Genomic DNA, 26,117 nt, shown 5'->3' with positions numbered 1-26,117 from the left:
AAACTCCGTCATTCTCTCTTTTGATGGTTTCTTACCAAGATGCATCATGGGAGCTGTAGTTCACTTTTCTCCTCACAATTCTGTGCTTGTGCTGCTGGTTTCTTTTTCCAGTCGCTGATTAATATTCAGACTGAAATTACATTTTGTTTCTCTACAGCATGAAAGATGAACGACATGGCAGATGCCCGAAAGTGAAACCAAATCATTTTGATCGCCCCCTGGTGGCAGGATGCAGTACAGGTCATAAACGCCGACCTCTCCTCCATGTTAGCATTTAGGACACAATTTATGTTTATCTGTTTGTTGGTTGGCTTGTGTGTTAGTTACCTGGATTACACCAAAACAACTTGAACGGATTTCCATGTAACTTGGTGGAGGGATGCAGTGTCAGGGTCCCGGAATACAAATTAGAATTCTGGTGTAGATCGAGATCAGGATTGCTTCTATCATTTGCATCAATCTAATCTGTCACGATGACTGTGGACATTTTCATTGAGTTATTTTTCACGGGTGTATCTTTGTGGGAAGCTCGATAAACTGTAAGATGTCCTGTTCCCTAAAGCCAAGTACAAACAAACATGGCGTCCGCAGGCAGCAGCCGGCTGAATGAGCTGCTGAAGTGTAAAAGAACTCCCTCTCACTTTGTTAGTCACTGTGTTTTTTGTGCTTTGGCAAAGAGCACGTTCCCATTACACCCATCGATGCTAACATTGACTTAGCAAAGGGCTGGTACTGGTTGAGATGGAGCGTGAAGGCTGAGGCCCGTGTGCTGCTGCTGGACCACAAAGCAATTTCCCAGCGTGCAGATCTGTGCACGGGATCAATAAATCACATTCCTGATTACTCTGCGGGGGGAAATGGAGTTTGTATTGTTTCTCCAAGACAAATGTGGGCTCTGGGCAAGATAGATCTTATTTTCAGGGCCAAAGAAAGACAACACACACACACAAACACACTTACACACACACACTTACACACACCCTCAACTCACCACTCGGTTAAACTAAAAACTACTTTTCCACCTCCTTTCACTTTTCTCTTTCATTACACTTCAAAACTCATCCATTCCCGTTGACCCCCCCCCCCCCCTTCTCTTCTCTGGTCCATTTCCTTCAAGGGGGCAATTTCAATAACTCCTCTTCGCGTCTGAATCGTTTTTTGAAAGTTGAAGACCAATCCTCGAACTTCTTTAAAGCTCACTCTCTGTTTATCAAAGGGAGAAGTGGCCTCTGTGTCTGTTTGTGGCTTCTCCTCCAAACAGGCGACACCTTCTCGACACACAAATGCTTTAATCTGCGAATCAAAGTCGTCCCGAAAAAAAAAGAGGAAAAGTTTCACGATTTCACTTCGGCTACGAGATTAAACTTCGCTCTTCCCGGCTGAAAATTCCCTGAATTTCCCCCGACAGCCGTCAGAGGACGTGAGGAAACTTTTATTCTCACCTTTATTCTCACTGCTCTCAACCCAACGCCGACTCTCTGGCTTGATTATATGAAAACAGAAGAAAGAACAAAGCCAAAACTCTGATTGCACCGAATTTGTTTTGAGGAATTTGGTGTCGATGTGTCACTGAAATATTTATCGACAGGAGAAGCGAAGGTGCTGCTAAATCTTTCATCCGTCCGAGAGGGTCAGGGTGCAGATATGACATCTTGTATAATTCACACGTCCATGGAAGCGTCTGGAATGTTGATTAAAAAGCCAAACGTGCTTCATGAAGATGTGTCAATCAAAGTGATTTAATCTAAACGAGCTGCTCAGACTCAGTTTAATCCTGATGTGACTCGTGAATGAGGAGAAACTGGAGAAACTTCATCAAACAATCAAAAACAATGTTCTGTCATTTTTGTAATTTTTTACATTAAACGGCCTTTTTAACATCAATTTCTCTTATTATTTATTTGATGGCACAAATGAGTATTTGTCGATTTTAAATAAACACAATTCAAAAATATGATTATTCTTTTAGGTGCATGATTCATTTCGTAATTATTTTCTGTGACCATTTTTGTGGGCTCGGGCTTAATTGGTGAAATAAATAATGATTTTTTTAATCATTATATAAAATAATAAAATCTATAACACCAGATATTAACAGGTACAACCAAAGGAATAGCCCCTTAGTTTCCGTGGAAGATAAAACTGTGATAGATAGATAGATAGATAGATAGATAGAGAGATAGAGAGATAGATAGATAGATAGATAGATAGATAGATAGAGAGACAGACAGACAGACAGACAGACAGACAGATAGATAGATAGATAGATAGATAGATAGATAGATAGATAGATAGATAGATAGATAGATAGATAGATAGACAGACAGACAGACAGACAGACAGACAGACAGACAGATAGACAGATAGATAGATAGATAGATGGATAGATATATAGATATATAGATAGATAGATAGATATATAGATAGATAGATAGATAGATAGATAGATAGATATATGGATATACAGATAGACAGATAGATAGATAGACAGACAGACAGATAGATAGAAAGATAGATAGATGGATAGATAGATAGTTAGATTTGTTAAATAATTAATTAGCAATGATTGTAAGGATATTGTTATTGAAGTAATTAACTGTATTACTTCACTAACTATTCTATAACAATAAATGAAAAGAAAACACAGATACAATCAAATATTTAGAAATTGAAATAAGAAAAGATAAAGATCTCTCTCTAACGTTAAAATGTAAAAAAATAAATCCACATCTTTTCTTGCATTGTTTATTCTGTAAACACGTAAACACGGATACATCACTCACTGACTTGCTCGTATCGGCCGATGTTATCTGTCGCTTGATGGATTCGCTCGGCCAGCAACAGATTACACTACAGCAGCATAATCAATCAGCTGCTTTGTACCTGCTCCAGCACCTTGTCTGAATAAAACCACGAGCACATCGACATCGTGTTGTGTGTCTGAAAAGCTCATTTTTTCAACTGGAGCCGCCACAAAGAACCTTTTTACCTCACGACTCCAACAACATGCAATTACATGCATTAAGAGAGAGAGAGAGAGAGAGAGAGAGAGAGAGAGAGAGAGAGAGAGAGAGGACAAACATCCTTTCTTTCCCCTCCAGCTCAGGGTTTCATGATTGTGTCAGAGACTCAAACAAAATCGAGACTCAACAAGAGGCTCAGGTATTAAGTGTCGTTCCGTGCAGGTGTGGACACGCACACACTTCACTGTTTCCCTTTTTCCCTTTGTCCTGCACTCGACAACACAATAAATCCTGTAACACTCGTTCTCTGCCTGAATGGAAGAACTGTCGTCGTCCTCCATCGGGAGCGTGAATGTTTCTTAAGCCTCCGGAGTCACGTAAGCAAAATCTGACCTCATCCGAGCAGATAGAAAGCGTGTGTGCTTTCAGCGGGAGTGCAGATGGAAAGTAGCTTCAGCCTGATCTGTAAATCACGACGTCTGCTGCACTCACTGGAACAGCTGCTCGGCTTCCTGTGCACAATTATATACTCAGATCGGCAACTTTTTAATAAACCGCCTGAGAGGAGCCATACCGCTCGTTTGTGGAAGTTAGAGAACGTGAAAGTTTACATGCCTTTTTACTTCGGAGCATATTTGAAATGATACTTTTGACTCCACTTCCAGGATATCATTATTTATTTTAGTTTCTTTTCTCCTTCATCCTCCACCTTGTATCCTCCTTGACCCTGTTCTCTTATTTCCTTCCTTCAGGGCTTCTTTCCCTCCATCTCTCCTCTTTTCCACCTGTCTTCAACGGATCTTAAAAAGCAACAACACAGGCTCCAGGAGTACTTTGACCAAATAAGTCCCATTATCAGCAATCAACTAAACCACTAAATCACTACAATGTTTATTATAATTCGACTTCATCTCATCTGTCCTGAATTGTATCCTTGTGACCTTGTCTCTCATTTCATTCCCTTCAGTCCCTCTTTCCCTGCAGCTCTTCCTCATTTTCACCTGAAAAGAGCAAAAACACAAAAGCTCTCTGGAGTAAATATTTGTACATTATAATGAATTTACTCATATGAAAACATCACTAATATCTTAATTTTAGTTTCCTTCATGCTTCATTTAATCTGCCCTTGTTTTCAACCGTTTGACCTCTTCTCCTATTTCCTTCCATTAGTCCCTCTTTACCTCCTTCTCTCCTTTTTCCTTCAACTGATTTAAAAATCAAAAACACACAAACTTTCTGCACTTACAAATATTTCACATTATCACAAATCAATATCACTATTATCTTTTCTATCTACTTTATCTATCCTTTCCTTCTTTGTATCCTATGACCTTTTCTCTTATTTCCTTCCTCCAGTTTCCCTCCATCTCTCCTCATTTCCTTCTTCATCTTTTACCAAAAAATTGCACATCATGAAATAATAGCTTCCTTTCTATTCATCCCCGTTGACCTCTTCTCTAATTTCCTTATTTCGAAGCAGTACTTTTACTTTCAGCACCAAAAGTGCAATTTACTGCATATCGTCTTTCTCAAGCAACCATCTGAATCCCGGATGTTTCCTCTGTGCCACTGATTTGACTTCTCAGCTCTTTCCTGCACAGTTTATATACGTGCTTCAGATCATCTTTTCTCACCTGCTGTGTGATACCTGAAAAAAAAAAGGTTCTGATCAGAACTGCAAGCTGGAGAACAGACTCCGTGCATCGCCCCCTCGGAGCCAAACTCCCAGCAAGCGCTTGTGTCGACAGAACGTGGAAGAGCAACTCGGTGTGAAGTCTTCTCGTCAAGCTTCTGCTCGAGATGAAGAGACTCTGCAGCTTTCAGGGGAAAGTTTGAGAGCTGAAAGAAAAGAGAGGCAGCGAGAGAGACAGAGCGTCTGGTTGAAAGAGCGAGGGAGGCGTGTGTCTGTGCGGCGGAGCGGGAGGTGATTACTATCATCCAGCATCAGCTTTCCATCAAGTGTGTTCCTCATTACCTGCAGACAAGTCTGTTAAATACAGATGAGATGTGTTCCTGAACTTTCTCCTGAAAATCCTTCTTGCATATAAACAATCTGCCTCTTTCGTGGGTTCTGTCTCCAGACGTGTCTCTGTGGTGTCTCTGCTCGTTTCCCTTCATGGGGTTCAGTCTCACTCTCATCCAGCTGGGCTCCACACCCCTCAAGCTCTCGCTCCACATTTTTAAATTGAGCCATCCCCCGTAATTCAAATAACTAAAAAAGCTTTTATGCTTTTAGCGTTATTCTTTTTTCTGCCAGTAGTCATCATGTTTTTTGATGACCTCGCCACAAATTTCCCTCATAATTAGTCTCTGCTTTCAAAAGGCGGATCAATAGATCCATACCAGCGTGCACACAGGAGTCCTGGTGCAGTAAGTGCTCAGCTGGGGAGTGCCCTGTTTAAAAGGAATACTGCCTCGCTGGTTGCAAATCCAATAAGGTCGACGCAGACACATTCTACTGTTAACAGCAGATCACAGAAGCTGGAGAAATGGACGATTAAAGAGTTCGTCTCTGACATGTGACGCCCATTATTGACAGAATAAATAAAAAAGAGCGATTAAAGGAAATCAATTCCAGATCAAACAAAAACTGTGTACTTAATATATACTTACAAATATAAACAGTAAACCAGGCAGGTGACAGAAGAGCCTGACCGAGGTATTAGAGAAACATATATCAGCTGATGTCCTCCCCCCTCCCTTTAATTATTTAGATTGTCCAGCCACAGTTTTCACAGTTGAACCAAAACAAATATTTACGCCTCTCATGCTAACAGTTGGTGTTTTGCTCTGTGGCTTCACTGTTTTGCTTTGTGCAGAACTATTTGCAGCGTGCTCCTTCGAGCAGAAAGTCAGGCCTCATAGCTTCAGCTGCAAATACAAAATAGAATAGAATCTCTTCAGCTCTGTTTTCTCTGTGAAATGCAAGTTTTCATATCAGCAAGTCCTGGACACTGATATGTGTGTGAAAGGGTTTAGTCAAGTTTAATGTCACAAACTGTGGATGTGGACAATCTGTCCCACATTCCACCGCCTCTGTCCTCAAATCACATTTTTATCTACAGATTCACACATTGAGAAATTCAAACCTGATTTGTTATTTGGTTGCCTCCTGATGCAGAACAACAATAATTCCTGCAGCCTGCGTTATGTTCAGGTTTCTGCAGCGAGGCGTTCAGGGTCGCTGGTAAAACATACAGACCACAGAGCTCGTCTCCGGAGAACCACAGAGTTCAGTTCAGGTCATGAGTTAATTACGCTTCAGGAGGGAAAGCTGTAACTGTTATTGTTTTTCAATTCATGAGCCAAATACCTTCAGAATTTACACAATTAACTGGGACTTGTTCCTAATTACTGACACAATGGGAACGTCATCGAGCGCTAAACAGATTTTAGTTTCGGAGTTTATTTTGGAAACAGTTTTCTCCTCATGTTAATGACCCGCTGAGCATTGATTCTCTAACATTAATATGAAATTACAGTCATAAAAAAAAGTGTTAGCGAAGAATAGGTTTGGTGTAAAGGTTATATAAAGGTTCCATTGTGTTTTAAATAAAAAATAAGTCCACATTAGTCGCACAACTTTGCCACATTTGTGCATTTTGACTCTTTCCTCCTCCAGATGTTCAGGTTCCTCTCTAACGTCCAAACAGCCAATGATGCAGAATCCAGCCTGTTTCACAAAATGTCAACGTTCTCAGAATTCCTGACAACAGACGCATCGTCTGTAGCAGTTGTGTTTTATTCAACAGGACCTTTAATGGACCAGTACTCCCAGGGTGTGGTTTCATTCAGACACTACTGGTTTCTACCACATTTTCAAGTACTTGTGTTGAAATAAAACCAAACTAAACCAAACACTGTGTGTATAAACTCACAATTTTTTACACAATGAGGGTGTGATGACCAGAATGCAAAAAAATTACTCAGGGGTCAATAATTTGCATCACAACCACTCAAACTGATGAAATGTGCGATGATGCAACTTTGCAAAAGCAACAATTTGTCAGGAAAAGGTTTGAACAGATTTGCAGCAGCTCATTCGTCAGAAATAATAATGATTCAGTGTCATCCAGTTATGATTTTATGATTTTCATAGATAAGAGGAAGGGAGGGGGGGGGGTTCTGCTGCCTTGAGAAGGAGCCAGAGACGTTGCAACAGGGTATCGTGAAATCAGCCACCTGCCTCGGGCCCCCGAGCTGAGAGGGCCCCCCCCCCCCCCGCCCCCAAGAACAACTGATCCACAGCAGTGATAATTTGGCAAGAACCACCTTAAATTTGTACAATCGGCTTCAACAACACTGGTGGGAAACTCCCTAAAGAGGCCCAGAGCCACAAACCTCCTGCTAAAGCCTTTGTGATTTGGCTGAAGACTAGAACGTCTCTCATGAATCATGGGTTTGATTCGATGAAGGGCCCCCAGGTCACTTTTACATGGATGCTAGCCTCATCAGAGGACAACGACAGGATTGGTGACCCAGAGCAGTGTAGTAGTCCACTATCGGCCACAGTGATTGGTTGATGCCTTTATCTGTCATGTGAAAGCTCAGAAAACCAACTTTCGGGCAAATACTAAAAAAACTACGTCACTTTTTTGGCTAAGAAACAAATGTTTGAAGAAACTGGTTGATGTGTGAATAACTCACGCAAAGAAACAAACTCCCCCGGTGCGTGAAGCCCGTTGTGTACAAGCTTCAACATCTTCTCTGCTAACCTATGTTCCTGTGTTTGACTTAAAGAAGAACCAGATGTGAATGTGAACAAGGAGATGGATTGTACTCGGCGGCCAAATTCCTCAACGAGAAATAACCTGCTCACACTTTATGGGTTCTCGGCCTCAGAGCCTAAAGACACAGCTGTCAGTAAATCACCGAGACAAAGCTGAATATTCAAACGAAATGCACTGTTACACATTTTTTCCATTATTGTGTCTCGGTTTTTTCATTTCTGACTCGCACAGTTTTCTGTCTTGTTTCCACTAAATGAATGTTTGCTAAACAAAAAGCACAAGCGTACGTTTCCTCCTCAGATTTACTCGTCTCAAGCAGAGCGTCAACACCGAGAATCAGAGTTTGGCACCAGAGCTTCAGAAGCATCAACAGAACGAGATGCATCATGGGTAATTAGACAAGAACAAGGAGTTTATGAGCAGGACGGTCAGATCCTTCAGAGCGGGACAGCTGCAGAAACCCAGCGAGCAGATCAGGTGGTCGGCACGAGTCTTACCGTGTTGAATCCCGGGAACAGGCTGACCGCCGAGGCCGTCTCCAGTGGGAAGGGCAGGAACTGCTTCATGCCCAGTGCGGCCTGGATACTGGGAAGGCTGGGACGCATCAGCGCCGGCAAGAGGCCATTTTGACACGTGTTACCTGTCGGGAGGGAGAGAAGAGGCAACGTGATGAGCTGCAGAAATCATCCAGACTGTGTGTGTGTGTGTGTGTGTGTGTGTGTGTGTGTGTGTGTGTGTGTGTGTGTGTGTGTGTGTGTGTTCTGACGTCCAGTTGCATATAGAGGAGGAAAGAGGTAAAAAGCATCTACTGTAGTTTTTGTGTCTCGCTTGTTGTTTTAATTCTCTTTTTGTCAGTTGTGTGTCTCTTTGCTGGTTTCTCTGTGGTTTTGTGTTGTAGCTTTGTATGTCTCTTGATCGTCATTTTGAATCCCTTTGTCGTAACGTTGGGATGAAACGAAGTACATTTACTTCATTACTGTGTGTAGTTGCAGTGTGGGTGAACTTCACAGGCGCCTCACGGCCTTCTGGGAACTTTTAAACACGTCTCAGATGATGAAGAGTGATAAGATCTGTGTGAAAGGACCTTGAGTTGACATTTTGTGCGTCACACATACTGATCCTGATATTTTTTATTATCTCTTTGCATTTTTTTACTCACAAAATGTATCAGATTTTGTTATTTACACCTCATAACTTTACCCCCTGTAGTTGTACACTCGACCTCAGGACTTGTACTTTACTCTACTGTTGTATCGCTCTGGTTAATCATCTCCATTACCGCTAAGTGGCTCAAAGAGATCTTGTATTTCTCTCAGGCTGTCTGCTCGTGATTCCTCTCGATTACATGCCCTCTTGTGATCATGATCAGATTTAAACTGCGTGCTGAGAACAAGCTGTAAAACAGGCAGATGACCACCGCAGCACCGACGCAGCACCGACGCAGCACCGACGCTCCTCCCTGCAGAGCAGATGTCGTCATCCTGGCAGTGGCGTCACGATTAGCTGAAGTGGAACGACTGCAGCCGAGGAGATGATTCAATGGTAAAAAGCGTCCTGGCACACGCACGTCCAGGAAAAACACAAAGTAAATACTTCACTTTTATTGTCATGTGAGTGCACGACGCCAGCGGAGCGCTTTATGAAACCACCGATTGGAAACAGCACCGGGGCTGATTTCAACATGACAGGATCCCAGAAAAAAGAAATAGCATCACAGTCTTCCAAAACATTAGGAATTAAAGAAGCCATTTCACAAAAAAAGCTATAATGAGAACCAGAGGGATGATTTTTCTTCTTTTTTTTTATCGCTGCACTTTTTTTTACGGTGGAGCTGTGGCTCTGAAGTGCTGGCAGATCCAACATCGACTCAAACAACCGTCTTGAGGAGGATAAAAAAAAAACAAGGGTTGCCACGTTTAAGGTCCCCGGGCGGCGTTGAGGGGTAAATAAAACCAAGATTCAAAACGACAGGAAGCAGGAGAGAGAGAGAGAGAGAGAGAGAGAAAGAGAGAGAGAGCGGGAGAAGAGCCACAGACAACCTCCCCCTCCCCCCCTCTCTCGCTCCAGTCTTCTGTCTTCTCCCTCCAGTTGCCGGAGCGCTGCCATCTGTTGGAAGAAGAACACACAGGCGGCCTCTCTCATGTGGAGGCACGTCCCCGGTTCCAACTTCTAACAAAGCATGTCCTTTCTGTGGGGGATCGTCCAACCGCGGCGTCGCCCGACACGCCGGCCTGACGTCAGCCACCACGCCACGCCACACCTCGCCCTGTCGGCCCGAATCCACCATCAGCCGCTCCGACAGTCCAAACTCCAAACAGGCCGTCTGAACACACCAGGGCCTGAGACGTGTGGGACGAGCCCCGCGGCGAAATGAGGACTGACACGCCGAAATGTGAACGCGTTTGATAAGGTCGCGTTTAGTCGGCTGATTGACGGGAGATGGAATCTGACGTGTCATCACCGGGCTGACGTGTCCGCGAGTTTCGGGATAATCTGTTCCACCGCTGAACGAGGAACTCCCATCGAGGCCTCGTGTTTCTGTCCCTGTCTGAAAGAGAAGAAGCGTTTTGATCCCTCGACCGAGCAGAAACATCCACACGGATGAAAACTGAACGTGATAAAAGTGCTCACTTATGCAGAAAGGACCTTTTGGCCTTATTTCTTATTCAATAGTTTTTGAATTTGAATTAATATGTATGAGTTCTAATCCTCGGTTTGATGTTACAGGTTGTGCTTTTGCAGCTATTATAAATTTATGCAGCAGGAGTTAAGTTTATTATACAAGAAGAAAATAAGTTTTTAAAAGGAAACTCTGTTAAAGAACTTAGGGTTGTGAATTATATAAACTAGCAGAACAAACAAACACTTGATTTCCTGCTGCAGTGTTAAATGAAGTTGAATACTCTGGGTTCACATGTGTGAGTAAATGTATTTTTGTTGTTTTCCATCGATGGAGAACTTTTCAAATATCTCACCATAAGAATATGTACCGCAAAAAAAAAAAAAAATGTCAGGACGGCAACAAGCTGAGGTCTGACACCGAGGAGCTTTCAGCTGAATGTTAACATCCGCTTGCTCAACATGCTCGTAAACCAGAGGAGTCAACAGATTAAAAATTAAACTGCTGTTAGATGGAAAGTGAAGCGATCACTGAAGATGTTTCACTTCATGCTGGGGATGTGGGGGGGGGGGAACATGGAAGTGAATTCCACTGTGAATCGATCCTTTTCACACCAGAACAGGAACAACGTGGTAAATTCACTAATGTGCGTTAAATGATTCCATTGAATCACTTATTGTTGTTCAGTCTGTACGACAAACCTCCACTGCCGTCCACAGTTGAGTGGGTCGCCCAATAACTAACTAACTGAGGTCGGCGGTTCGATCCCCAGCTCCTCCAGTCTGCATTCTGAGGCTGTGCTGACGGTGTATGAATGGTGTGGGATAGAAAAATGCATAAAACAACCTATGAACCGTCAATAACACAGGAAAACTGCTAAATAAATACCAAATATATTCTATGTACTGAAGCCATGATGGTCGTATGACTCTGAAGAAACAAGTGAAAATAGTAAAACATCCTGGACCCGCTCGTTTATCTGGATCTGCACCAAAACACCAATTCCTTCTTCCTTGGCTCTCGCTCCACCTCTTTACAAAATGTCATGCGGATTGGTTCTGTAGTTTTTTGCCTAATCCTGCTGACAAACTAACAAATGTCCATTAAAATCACAACCTCCTTGGCAGAGGAAGGGAGATGAATGGATCTGGGAAGAATCTCAATCCTCCAGGTCCTGGGATCTTCCGGCTTGTGTTTCAAGTAAGAGATCTCATTCCATCCATTTATCCGCCTCCAAAATTGAATGGGTCCTTCCTTGGTTCATATCGTACCTGTGCACAAACTTTCATTGAAATCGATTGAGTAGTATTTACGCAATCCTGTTTCAGAGTCTTGAACGTGGCGAAGGGAAAATACATAGTTGAGTAAAACCAAGGCCCGGGCAGCTCTTCCTGAACCTCGCCATGCGTGGAGGTGTCGAAAAGCTAAATTGATTTTGTGTTGTTTCCCGTTGTGAGAGGTAACACAGCAGTCATCACCTGGCTCAACGTGCCCAAACACAAACACACACATTCCAGCCCCGCAGCAGAGGGTGAGTGTCTCTCCCCTCCTCAGCCTGGTCGTCTGTCACCAACAGCAAACACACAAAATATCAGGCAGAGACACAAAATGACCCCTTGGCTGCTGAACTGGACTCAAACCTTCAACCTCTGAGCAGCACACCGGACTCTGAAGGAAGAGCCGTGTGCAGATAAACAAATATCCATAAATATAATTTTGTCAGAAGTGTCAATATTTGACTTGAGTTTGGGCTAAAATATTAAAAAATGTTTTATATTTGAGTTTGGTCGACAGTTTCTAAATCCTGACTCCGGTGGCAAGCGGGGCCCCGGTGGTCTGAGCCTCGGAATCTGACGCCGTGGACCGCTCTGCATCTAGAGTCGCTCAGAGAGTCGCTCCACATGGAAAAGGTCATCGGGTGACAGTCATTAAAACAACTGGCAGAGGAGTGAGTGAGCAGAACTGAGAGCTGAGGAGAAAACAGAGGAATCGACAGGTTTTATCCTCGATGTGTCAGAGACTCGTTAAAGGAGAGAGATGGAACAGATTTTTACAAGAATAAAGTTGGAGTGTTACAGCAGTGAAGTTATAATTCTTCGTAATATTACCTGCACTAAAATGAGGAACGTGGAGCATCTTGTTAAGTTTTACTTTCCTGTAAATTTCGCAAACAACAACAAGTATCAGGACTTTGAAAAGATTGTGTAAGAATCAAATAAACTTCAGTCGAACAGGGAAGTTATCATCGGTAACATCCGAGTAACATTTAAAGAAATGTCAGAGTTTCTCGAGAAAAGGTGAGATTGGTTACAAAGTTTCAGATCCAGGAGTATAAATCCAATTCCTCGTTAAATTACGACTTTATTCTCATAATATTACGATTCTATTTCCCGTTAAATCACGACTGTCTTCTCAAGTTACAACTTTATTCTTGTAACATTCCAACGTCTCTTCAACACGATGCTAACGCTCCTTGAATCTAAGTTTCGGTCAAAGGCATCGATGAGACGATGAAAACAAAAGAACCTGAATCGAGTCCGATCCAAACAAATTGAATACATCAGGTCATTTGAATGAAAACCCTGTTGACGTGTCACTTCTCTTCATGAAACCTCCTGAGCTCCGGTTCCCTGATGAGGTGAATGACCTCTTGTCTCTCGACCTCTCACAACGAGCCTCTCATGAAGGTACGCGGTGGATTAATGTGAGATCTGGAAGTGTTAAAATGTTTGTTTATGTAAAATCTGACCACGGGTTTATTTTAGTTTTATTTGAGGCCACACAGAAAGCTGCCGAGGACGACGACTTTCCGTCCGCAGCCGAGATGAACGACAAACATGAGACCAACCACGTTCAAATTCAAAATAAATCATGAAATTGAGCGTGATTATGTAATAACCTCAGAGATATTCAGCTAATTAACCCTCAAACCCGACTCTCTGTGCATTTTGTGCAGGATTCACATTTTACTAAACTGTAACTACACATTTATAACACAATGAGATTATAACAAACACTTTTAATGGCCGAGCTTCAGAGTCAGATTGTAAAACAGCTCGACTCTATACTTTTATACAAAGAGATTTATTGCATTACTGCTTTAACGTTAAAGGTTATTGGGTCGAGCTCAAGGAAAATTATGAAATCTACATGAAAGCTCCACAAATGTAAAGCCCTATCATCTGAAGCTCCCTCTGGTGGCTGGCTGCAGTATAGGTCGTGTATTCTATCTCCTCCAAGTTAGCAGATGGGACATGGACCAAACTAAAACATCAACGTTCACGTCAATCAATTTTTTTGAGGCATTTTTATCACACTGATGTTTGTACAAGTGCGATAAGTTTGTTTTCAAGTTCTTATTTTACGCTATAAAAACGGTGTGATACGTCGTATTTAACAGCCCAGACTGACTCCTGATTGGTCGATATCCGCTCTGGCTCCAAATTATGTTAAAATCGTACATTTCCGGCATTGTCTGTCACCAACAGGTGTTTGTTTTAACAAAAACACTTAGGAAAACATCTAATAAAGCTTAAGATGTATTTGAATATAGTTGAAGATAAAATCTGTGGTAAATGAATATTTTACTTCCCCAGAAACACGACTCCAAACAGATGCTAGTTTTGCGTAGTCGTATAAACAGTTAACACGTTAACCAGATCATCTTCTTAAGGCCCTGATGTGTTTTTATACACCTGCATCTCCAAGAGGCTAATAAAAAAGGAAATGAATTAACGCAGCTTCAAACACGTCAGTTGATATTCGGCTGCAGGCTCGTGTTTTCATAAACCAAATTTTAATTAATGAAATTAGCACGAGCCGGTTGCCACACACGTTGAACCCGGGGCTCACGTCGTGCAGCCGAGACGCGACTTGACGCCGGGGAAACATTTTGAAACTGATCAGAATTGATGAAAGTTTTTTACCCACTGGTCTTTGTTTATCCATTCTCTTTGAGGCAGCGTTTAATGATGCAGCGCGTACAGTACGAGATGTAAAGAGCAGCTCACTGGACAGGATGTGTGTGTGTGTCTGTCTGTGTGTGTTTGTGTCTGTGTGTGTTGCTCCAGACTCGAGACTGTCCTCTGCACTGCCCTTCCTGAAACATTCACTTATCTGGGCTCAAGCGTTCTTTACCCCTGCGGCAGCATGTCGAGAGAGGGGGGGTGTAAAAACGATGTCTGGAGGACGCCGACTGGCTTTAATAATTAATCATCTTGTGCCGCTCTCCTCCGCCGGCCGCCTCCTCTCGGCATCTTGAACCGCGGCTGCTGCCTCCTCCGATACGATCTGGCCAGAGAGGCTCGGGGAGTCCGCGGAGCCAGAGAGCCTCGAAATGAAAAGATCACTCTGGCATGGCCGCCCATTTCCCACAGCAAATACAAATCCAATTACCAGATAAATCTGAATTCCACTGGAAGTCGTTGGCATGCCGAGGACGCTCCGGATGTGATTAACACCTCTGTGTTCTCATGGAGTCGGCTGATTGTGTTCCGTGACCCTTCACGTGCTCTGAGATCAGGGGAGAAAATCATTTCACTCCCTATTAAAACCAACAAAGTGAGTCCAGAGGGGGAAATGCAAAGCTTTTCTTATTTCTGAGAGACACACTTCCACTGATTCTCCCGTTAACCTTTACAGGATTAGCTCTTGTGTTCTCGTGAAATCAGCGTGTGGCCTCCGAGCTGCGATTCTATCTCCGTCTCCTTCAGATTAAAATTCTGTATCTCCTTAACAAACACAGTGAATCTGACGTTAACCAAAACGACGCGAGGCCAGACCCCCGGGATGGATTTTCTCAGGGCCCCTTTTTCGACTCCACTTCACTAATGGCTTGTTAGGCTGCAGCACACACTCAAGACCTATTAGCCTTTACGGTTCTCTTTACTGCCTGGTTCTCCACCTATGCAGACGGCGTTAAATGAGAAGAAGGGATCCGCTCTTTCCCTTTTTCTCCATTTTCGGTTTCTTGTTTCTCGGGAGGTCAAAGGGTCTCGTCGGCTCTTTTCATGATACGTCACCTGCTATAAATCATCTGAACAGAAAACATGTTGCAGTTAAACAGCGGATATGCAGCGCCGGGGGAACAAGCTGTGTTATTAATCTTTAAATAGATGGCATCTATTTTTTCTCAGTGGTGCACTCAGGGCCGGGGCTCATAAATGCTAAACTGATGCACATCCTGTACACAACCGTTGACCTTTACTCCTCTTTGTTTTGGTGGTTTGTTTTACGCCGAGCGGTGGAGATAAGCCGGGTCGTAGAACTGCATCTGGCAAAAACACGGACAAAACCGGCAGCAGCGACCCGGGACCCCTCTATGAACCGCTCTCTGGTCAGAGGCCTCCTCCACCCTCGTGACTCCGGGTTAACCTCGGACCAGACAGACCAGAGACCCACCCATCCCGCTTCACCTTCCCCTTTTTCTCTTTGCCTTCCAGCGCCTTCACACCTGACCGACAGCCGCGGTGAATCTCAAAGAGCCGGAGCTGTCTCCGCACCTGACAGCTCATTCATTTATAAGGTCCCCCCCCCCCCCCCCCCCCCTTGCCCTCCTCCTCCCTCTGTGTGTGTGTGTGTATGGCATAACAGGATAGAATCCGTCTCGCTTCCACGAGCCACGCTCTGTAACTTCAGATCGCTTTTAATCCCCGGGATGAAGCAGGGAGAAAAAAAGAAAGAGAGAGTCTTTCATTTAACAAATCACCTCCTCAGAACTCCGGATCCCTGTGTAATTATTCCTCCGATGTGACTGTAAGCCGGCCGTGAGAAGAGCACTTGACGAGAAGCCGCTCGCGCATTAAGTCTCTCTAAGCCTCCTCCAGTCTCCTCTGTGCAGGAACTAATGGTGGGAGGCTTCCTTTAATTTCTCTGCACATCCTACACAAAATATCAAGAGGCTCTCGAGGCTGGACGCTCTGGATCTTATTTTGGATTTTTCAACATCTCCTGCAAATAAACCAGCATTTAAAAATCCCCCAAACTTGGATTCTCTGCAGCTGCTCGAGGGAGATCGTGACCTGAGGCTCGTTACACACGTCTCAGGATCACACAGCGACAAACTTCACACACTCGCTTTTCACTTTTCCTTATTCTCTGCAAGTGACGGCAGCCAGGTCCATCTATCTATCTCTTTTAGTTTCCCAGAACAAGTAACAGGCAGGCTGGAACACATGCACCTTAGGGAGGGGGGGGGCTGTGCACTCACACACTGCATTTGACTGTGATGAAGCACATGCAGGGAACACACACACGCACACACACACACACACACTGAGGTGTGTAACTTCAATGGAAACCAGTGCTTCTTCTCCTCATGTTTTATTATCCATAATGAGTAAGAACACACACATTTAGGCTTAGATGGATTCTGCACACACACACACACAATCACACACACACACACACATACACACACACACACACACACACACACACAGAGCAAAGAGGACCCCAAGGCGTGTAACTTCACACTGCTTTTCTTCAATGGAAACCAGTGCTTCTTCTGTTCATGCCTTTATTATCCAGAATAAGTAAGAACACACACATTTAGGCTTAGATGGAGTCTGCACACACACACACACACTCACACACACAGACAGACACACACACACACACAGACAGACACACACAGAGCGAGAAAGAGAAAAGAGGTCTCTAGTTGTGTATATATGTTAATGCAAACCAGAGATTATTCTTTTCATGGCTTCATTATCCAGAATAAGTAAGAACACACACATTTATGCTTAGATGTTGTCTGCACACGCACACACACACACTAGGATGACATTATGCATGTAACCACAATGCAAACACACACACACACACGTACAAATACAAACTCACCAAAGAACATGCTGCTCTCCATGCTCTCCTCCTCAGGCTCGGGGGTCTGCTGCTGTATCTCCTCTCTGGTGCCCTGCCAGTGTGTGTGTGTCCATGGACGGCAGCCTGGGCATGTCTCATACACTCCTCAGGGGTGTGTGTGCGTGTGTCCGTGCATGTGTGTGTCTCAGTGTCTGTGTGTGTGTGTTCAATCCCACAGCACGTCAGTGGCCAGTCTGCACGCTGCACTCCTGCACACCGCTGCTGTCTGAGGATCTGCCTCCTCACACCAGTCCTCCCTTGCTCGCTCTCTCTCTCTCTCTCTCTCTCTCTCTCTCTCTCTCTCTCTCTCCTCCCCTCCTCTTTAGTTCTTCCCCTCCCTCCACCTCTGTCTCCCTCCTCCTCCTCCTCTTCTCAGGCCCCTCCACACACTGGATCCCTTCGCTTCTTTCTTTTCTGTCTGAGGTATCTATCTACATTTTAACACAAACGCCTGTCTCGCTCTCTCTCTCTTTCTCTCTCTCTCTCTCTAGGTGTCTCATTTTTGTTTAACGTGTCAACCAAGCTTCTCTCTCTCTCTTACACACACTTCTTGTTTTCCCCCCACTCTCTCTCCATTATTTGATCTCACTCCCCTTCCCCTGCTTCTATCTCCAGCTCTGTTCCTTTTTTCTTTATTCTCTCGGTTCCCTCGCTCTCCCTCGGTTCCCTCTCTTCCCCGTCTCTCTCTCTCTCTCTCTCTCTCTCTCTCGGTTTCCACCTCCGTCTGTGTCTCTCTTTCTCATGTCTCGTTCCCGACTTGCCCTTTTTGTGTCTTGTTGTTTTCTCACTGGCACTCGACACGTTTGATTGGCACAGAAGAAGAAAAACCATTACAGCAGAAAATTGGGTCACGTTCCAAACACGGGGGGGAAGGTGGAGGAGACACAAACAGAGCAAAAAGGAGAGAGAGAGAATATCAAGCTCACATTCACCACATGCCCGGAAACATAACTCTGAATGAATCATCATTATTGGAGACGTAGATTAAAATGACATTAATACAAAATGTTAATTTCAGCAGATATCGATAATTATCACAATAAATGTCAAATTTTTGCTCCTGAGTAAAGTTTGTGGTTCTTGATAAACAGCTATAAATATATTGAGCCTTTGTTATTTAGCTATGGATGAAAATTATATTGCAATCATTATTTTTAATGTGTTTTGTTGCTTCATGTCTGCAGGCTAATACAGATTGAAACCAATGGAGTAAATTGATAATATGTATTACCGTAAACATAATTAATGGACAATTACTTCATATTCTTATTTAACATTTATATATCCGGGAAAAACTCATTATTTTTCTCAACAGTTTCTTGTCATTATGTCTGTCACTGATCTCAAACCTTAATTGTCACCACGGCAGATTTCTTTCACTTGTATTTGCTGCTTTGTGATGCTTGGTTTGTGTGTGGGTTGTGCGTCGTGTGTTGTGTTGACAGTTTGTCCTTTTAATTTTACAAATATCAAACTGTTAAACTGTCTCTCTCCTTATTTCAGGGGCTTAGTTTCAATTTTAGCTTGAGTTGGAGCAAAACTAATTTTTGAATCTGGACATGTAACGATCTTTCCCTTCGTGAGGCCGTCACAGCGAGACCTTCCCCGTCTGAGGTCTTCTCTCCGGGAGAAGAGCAGCAGGGTAATCGTGTTTCTCTCATCGCCGATACCCCGATTGTAGAACCCAGGTTTCTTGTTTACGTGAAGTTAAAGTAATCAGATTACTGATCAGAAAGCTGATAGTAACACAGTTACTTAAGTGCAGGTAAGTGCACGGATTGATTCTGTCTATTTCTGTCCGTCCGCTTTTACTCGTTCTTTTTTACGCTTTGTTGATGAAGCTCACACTCGTTCCAACACACACACACACATGCATATGCACAGACACACACACACACACACACGTCTTCATTTCACTCTCTTCTGTGTGGTTTTCTCTCTCTTTCTTTTCATGCTTCTCTTTCTCTTTGTCTCTGGTTGGTTGTAATCAGACTCAACAGGAGCTGATATCAGGCCGCTGCTGCCTATGCAACCAACACACACACACTCACACACACACACACACAGACACACACATACTGGCTGCTCTTCCACACACACACACACACATTGTGTCTCAATGACTTCAATAGACATAACACTGACGTACACTTATTTCCCAGAAATGTTCTCAAAGTAAAATAACCCTTATCTCAAAACAAGTCGTCACCTTAAACTAACAATACATATCTTTGGCCACTAGGGGTGTCTAGATCAAAGGCGTCGTGAAGCAGCGTGGGATCATGGGAGATGTTGCTGAGGTCTTGTTTTCAAGTGTTATTCATGTTGTGCAGCAAACGGCAAAAAGTGATCATGATCCATCAAGAGAGACCAATACAAACAGTGGAAGGAAAAAACAGCTGATTGGCTGACGGAGACTTTTTCCTTTGTTGCCTTGATGCCTGCAGATTGTGAGATTCTGCAGCAAAATGAAACGTCCTGTCACTTTAAATAAAACTGGAGATTTCTCTGGTTTTGAACACAAGTCAACAGAATATATAACGTAGTTGTTTAAAGACATTTTAATGAAGAAATGTTACATAATTTAATAATTCTGCTGTTGATCTGAGGATGTTTCTGGACTCTATGAGCAGAGAGCAGGAGAAGGTTAAGATATTTATTGTTAAACTTGCATGGGTGAATAAAAACGAGGCCGACTGGATGTGATTGTGATGTGATGGTTTTAGTTCAGGTGAACTGGGAAAAGTCCAACAGATTTCTGGGACAACAGAGCAGGGCAGGCGTGCAAACAGTTCCTTGTTTCCAATCCAGGTTTCAAACAACAGCATGTCGGCATCTGTCGAGCAGCAGAGCAAAGTAGAGCTGAGCCGAGCAGCAGAGCAGAGCAGAGCAGCAGGAGGTGGGATCTGAACACAGGTAGACAGAGAATTAGAGGAGCAGACTGTGAACAAACAGACGAGACACATTTAAACATGCAGAGCGACCACAGAGACGATCAGGGGAGGTGAACCTGGGTTTGTCTGCTGCACCAGGAGATGATCTGATTGGAAGATGAGTTGGTGGAAGGCAGGAGCCAGCAACAAACACACACACACACACACACACACACACACACACACATACACACACACATACACAGTCTAACATGTACACACACGGGAACATAGTCCAAACGAGGACAAACCAGACGGATAAGTGAAGTGAACCACATCCTATCATTATGTCCCCACAAGGAAGGGAACTCCCCATTAACTCTGAGATTTATGTCCCCACAACTTGAGTAGTACCTGGATCACACACACACACACACACACACACACAGACCTACACTGTTAAACAACCATTCCTTTAAATAATGAAATATGCACAAATTACACATTCACACTATAAGGAAACACAATCAGCAGATTCGGATGATGCACCAACACGGGCAAAAATACAAGCCAGCTCATACACCCACTGACACACACACACACACACACACACACACACACACACACACACACACACACACACACACACACACAGACCTACACTGATAAACAACCATTCCCTTAAATAATGAAATATGCACAAATTACAGATTCACACTAAAGGAAACACAATCAGCAGATTCTGATGATGCACCAACACCGGCCAAAATACAAGCCAGCTCATACACCCACTTACACACACACACACACACACACACACAACACTACACATAAAGACAGATATAAACAGCTGCACAGCGCACACACACACACACACAGAAGAATTGCACAGCTCCATTCACCCCCCCCCCCTCCCTTCTTCCTGTGCAATATAATGAGAATGGAAATTAAATGGAAATTGCACGATTCGTAATAACGAAGGTGGATAAGAAAAAAAACCGATAATATATTAAAAACCAGTTTGCTTTGGCGGTGATCTGCAGCTGTGAGATGAGCCAGAAGAAAAACATCAACGCACACAGACACACAATCTCTGTCAGCTGTTACTGTGCAGACCCACGTGTGTCTGGGAAGGTCCCGTTTCCACCGAGTTGTAAAGTTGTTGTTTTCCGACTCGGGTGCGTTCATGAGCTTTGAAGTCGGAATGTGGAAACAACTGTAAACATGTGTGTGTGTGTATTAATGAGTTTAGAGCGTTTAGAACACACTCTGACTTCTCGTTGCACAATAACAAAAGGAACAGGATCAGATGTTTGTGGTAAAAGAATCATTTAAAACCGTGAATCATTAAAAACATCTGGTTGACGATAAAAGAGATTCACGTGGAGCTGATTGTAGAATGATGGGGGTTTTTTTTAAACATATATTTATTGGTTTTATACATTTATATCAATTTACATACATATAAGAACCTTCCGCAACCTGAATATATGGCAGTAAAAACTGACAGTAAATGATTAAAACATAAATTCAAGAAGGACAAAAACTTACAATGAAAGTACTAATTTAGTTTAAACTAAATTAAAACAAAAATTAAATAAATATATACATAAGTTAAATAAATTACAGTCACAAAGATGGTACAGAGTACAGCACACATTCCTCACAACAGTTTAGTCACTTCAATTTCACCATTTATAATAAAGTCCAAAAACATCTCCCAGATATGGTAAAATTGAGAAGCTTTCTTCCTGACTATGTAAGTTAACTTTTCAAGAGCCAAACTCCTCGTTAAGTTTTATAACCACTGACCTAGAGACGGGCAACGGACATTCTTCCACGACAGAGCGATTGTAGAATCATGTTTTACCCGATTTCTGAATTGTTGGGATTTAACTTTTTCCGATTATTCTGCGTGAATGAACTTTAGGACAATTCCCTTTTTATTCTAACTGTGATGTTTTCCTTACCGGTCGTATAAAGGAGTGTTTTAGGTGATGTCTTGTCAGAGCAACAGCAGAACATGCCGTGTTTTTCAATTCACGACTTAAAATGTGATAATGCTGCAGCTGTTTCCCACCTGACGTCGTTACCTTGAAACGTCTCTGTCATTCGTCCTTTCCTCTACTTTTATTTATTTATTTATCTGCAGCTCATAACGTTTTCCCGTTCCCTCACACTGACGTGGAGGTCGTGTTCCCACCTGCCTTCTGGAGACCCGATCCAGATGATGACATCTCATCCACGAGCGTTCCTGGACACACCTGGCATTAATGAGCGTTCACTTTATCTCCGCTCTGCCAATTCCTCGATCGGGTCTCATTAGTCCGACGGGCGGAGCTGTCGGAGCTGTCAGCGGACGTGACGTGTCCCTCATCCAACAGAAGCCTCAACAGGAGCCGCTCGGTTCGCCTCCATCACGGTTAAGTGCTACCACTTGAAGGCTGCTGTTGATTCTCGGAGGATTTGATTTCACCACGGGCCTGTAAACAGTGGTTCACAAATGGCTTCTCACCGGCCACATCACGTCTAGACGCTGTAAACGAATCCTGCTCCGATCGCTGTGTGTGAATTTACTCATTAATACGCTGTTCATTACCCGGAGAGGATGAAGTGGGAAGTGTCAGACTCTCTCTTGCTTCTCATCAGCCTGGAGCTCACAGGCATGTTCAGCCTTGAGCCACTAATCTACAAACTCAGGCTTCCACTGTAGCAGGCGCACAACCACATCATTAATTTCTCCGGCACGCGTCATGTTCCTCATTGGAGTCCTGGTAGCTTGTTGAAGTGATGTCACACAGGATCTGGGGGAAGGGGGGGGAGGGGGCACTGACAGGGAGCATCAGTGATTCTGAGCAGAAAACAAACAGGGGGAATAAACAATGTCCACGGTCTCCTGGTTGTCCAGCCTGTCAGCTTTTTGCATAAAGTTAAAATCTTTGTCTCCCTCTCCAGCTCGTGCCGCTGAGAAAAACATAATGATAACACCTGCATGTGTATATCTGCAATAGAAGTTTCCCTTTCCGATACCTGAATGAAAAAATAACTTATATAACGTATTATAACAGCTTTATGCAACAAAAGGAAGTGATGTTTGCTTCCATTGTCGTTCGGTCTGGCTTTGAAAAACAAATACATAAAGAGAATAAATGTCATAGAACCGCTTTTATTCTCCAGTTTGAAATTTTAATTTAACAGATTTCGGTGTTATTTTGAATATGTCTCCTGCTGCATTGTTCATTGTATTTGAAAGCGATAAAAGTCTGAACTGGATATCGTCTCTAAACCTGATATACTTCAGAGACGTGTTATTGGATCAGTTCATAGATTTGCATGCTCATAGATGCACGCCCTGGTATTTTCTGGAGTATGTGAAGCATTTCCTGGCATCGGAACATCTCTAATCTGCCTGGTGGGTGTGTGTGTCTGTGTGTGTGTGTGTGTGTGTGGCCGTTAAACACATGGAACATATTTGTTAACCCGTTTGAGGGGACAGAGGTTTAACTGTTCCCGAGGGTCTGAGCAGGAACATCCCTGTGTGTGATCATCAAACCTCCCAAAGTGTTTGTGTGGGCTGGTATAAGCACACATGCTCAACCTCCATCTGACACACACACACACACACACACACAGACACACAGACACACACCCACACTCTGTCTGATTGGCCCACTGTAACGCTGCAGCTGAAGGTCAGACAGAATTGACCGCTCCTGAGCTCCAGCCGTCGCTATCGACTGCAGATGAGATGAGACGATTTCTTGATCAAAGGGACGTCGTGACCACACACACACACACACACACACACACACACACACACACAAACACACACACACACACACACACACACACACACACACAGGGATATCTGTCCTCACAGCCTCAGCCAGTGACATCACAGATGAAAAATAAAAAAACACAAACAGAATACAACAAATGTCCTGGAGTGCTGCTGTGTGATTCTTCTCCGCTATCATCTCCTTCAGGCTCCTCTGCTGCAGACGTTTTGCACAGCGCAGATGTTTTCAATTAATCCTGAATTCCCACTCTCCCCGTCCACCCCCCCCCCGTGTCACCCCCTCATCCATCTCCCCCCCAAACTCCCCCTCTGAGCCCGGTTCCAGTAAATAAGTTTATTCTATATCAGAAAAGGCAGCTCGGGCTTTTCTCTACTTCTTTGTCTTCATCCCCTGCTCCCTTCCATCTTCCATTCCTTTATCCCGGTTTCACCCCCCCCCCGTCCCCCCCCCCGTCCCCCCCCCCCCCCCCCACCTCGTCCTGGCGTCCTCCACCGTGCGCCCGGCTGTGTCGAATGTGTTTTTTAACCTTGACTTGCAGGTGTCACAGGCAGAATGGGGCATTATTTGTCACCATGAATAGCGTTTAAGCGGCGGCTGCGGGCCGGCAGGAGAAGCCCCGGTGAGCCGAGTGCGAGTGCCGCCCGGCCGGGACACTTCATTAATCCTGCTGTCACCTCCATGACGCCTTTCATTAGTTACAGGGCTATCTGGTCAACAGGCTGGCTCTCCACTTACCAGAGCCAGCCGCCGAGAGAGCGAGGAAGAGGAGCTGGAGTTTTGTGAAGAGAGAAATAAGATTCAGAGGATCAGAGGAGGACTTCTGATTGGCTCGGCCTCGATCAGATCCGAGTCCGTGGGAGGTCGACCCCGTGTGCCCCCCCCCCCCCCCCCCGCTGAACAGAAACATCATGTGAAGCAGATGCAGTTCATAAATAATTCAGATTCATAATTTTTCTGCAACTTTAACCCATCTGCTATCACCTCAGAGTTCTGTTTTCATGATCATTTGTGTATCTGTCAACTGGATTACTCAAAAACGACAGGAGTGATTTTCTGTGGACTAGTGGGACGTGAACCAAGAAAGAGACCGTTACATTTTGGGTCAGATCCAGACAAACATGTTTCTGTTTTCCAGTTTTTTAAGGCCACTCAGCAGAATATCACAACATGTTTTGCAAGGGAGCAATGGAACAGGAACAGCTGAATCTATTTATAGTGTTTCCTCTCAGTATATTTTATGATTTTATTTGATTTTCATTATCTGTATCACTTTGTGACACAGTTTTGAGATGTGCTACATAAAAAAGTTATTATCATTATAATTATTTTAAAGAAGCAGCCTCCACACTGTACCCATCTCCTCTCATTGTGTCCTGCTGTCGTCGCTTGCAGCATGAAATCCAATCGTGGTTGCAATTATTTTTAATAGTTCTCTTTATTAAAGCAACATGCGCTTGCTTGGTTGTGCTGTAAACAGATACATTACTTGTGTAGAAAGAAGTAGAAGCTCCAGACAGTTTGTGCTAAAAAACAAAATGCAACTTCAAGGTTCATTTTGAGATAAAAACTCTGCTGTAATCTGCTTTATTTAGTTTTATTCTCAACTCTTATTCTACAGACATGTTCCAAAAAGAGGTCAATTTGCACTGAGGTCTTATTTTTTCATGCAGCACCAGATGAATACTTGTCTGAGCTCGTCCACACTGACACGTCGGTGTAATTCAAAGATGTTGTAACACTCTGTAATATCTATAACCAAGGCAACTCTGCAGAGCGGCGAGAACTGAAAGTGTCATGACAACAGAGAGCTGAGAAAAATATAACATAAAAAAAAAATTACTAAGCCGAAGCGTTTCAGTTTGTTATTTGCCGGAGACGGCGGTGAGTCATTCACGGGAGAGAAAAGTTCCCGGCTCCTCCTCGGCAGACGGGAGAAGCTCCGGCCCACGTCACCGCCACCACCACCACGAGCCTCTTCTGAGCAGAGAGCTGGTGACCGCCGGCTGTGATGGAGGTTTCATGATCCGCACCGCTGCCGACAAGTGCGCCCTGTGAAATGTGGCTTGTGTGTAACCCACCTTACATGCGTGCCGAGGACATTGTGGCCTGCGTCCCTCCCACTAAGCCCCTGTGGGATTGAATCTGGTTTCCCCCCAAAACCACTTCCCCTCCATGTGTTTCCCATCACCGGGGTTGAATGGACTAACAGGAGATAACCGCTCGTACCTGCAGGGAGGAACTGAGGCTAAACATGGCGGTTGGAG

The 26,117-nt window shown here is 43.9% G+C and overlaps 1 protein-coding gene across 1 annotated transcript in view; it reads right to left on the bottom strand.

Annotated features, from left to right (window-relative positions):
* znf385d (zinc finger protein 385D) overlaps positions 1-26,117 on the bottom strand; it is a 95,654-nt gene that overhangs the window by 31,543 nt on the left and 37,994 nt on the right. Inside the window, exon 3 of the mRNA XM_053432211.1 lies at positions 8,191-8,333. Within this exon, the coding sequence (XP_053288186.1) occupies positions 8,191-8,333 (143 nt within the window). The remainder of the gene's footprint in view (positions 1-8,190; positions 8,334-26,117) is intronic.

The sequence above is a fragment of the Pleuronectes platessa genome, chromosome 10 (genome assembly GCF_947347685.1).
Source record: "Pleuronectes platessa chromosome 10, fPlePla1.1, whole genome shotgun sequence".
NCBI classification, from domain to species: domain Eukaryota; kingdom Metazoa; phylum Chordata; class Actinopteri; order Pleuronectiformes; family Pleuronectidae; genus Pleuronectes; species Pleuronectes platessa.
The sequence above is the reverse complement of the archived record's forward strand: the minus strand, read 5'-3'. Positions and strand labels throughout refer to the sequence as shown.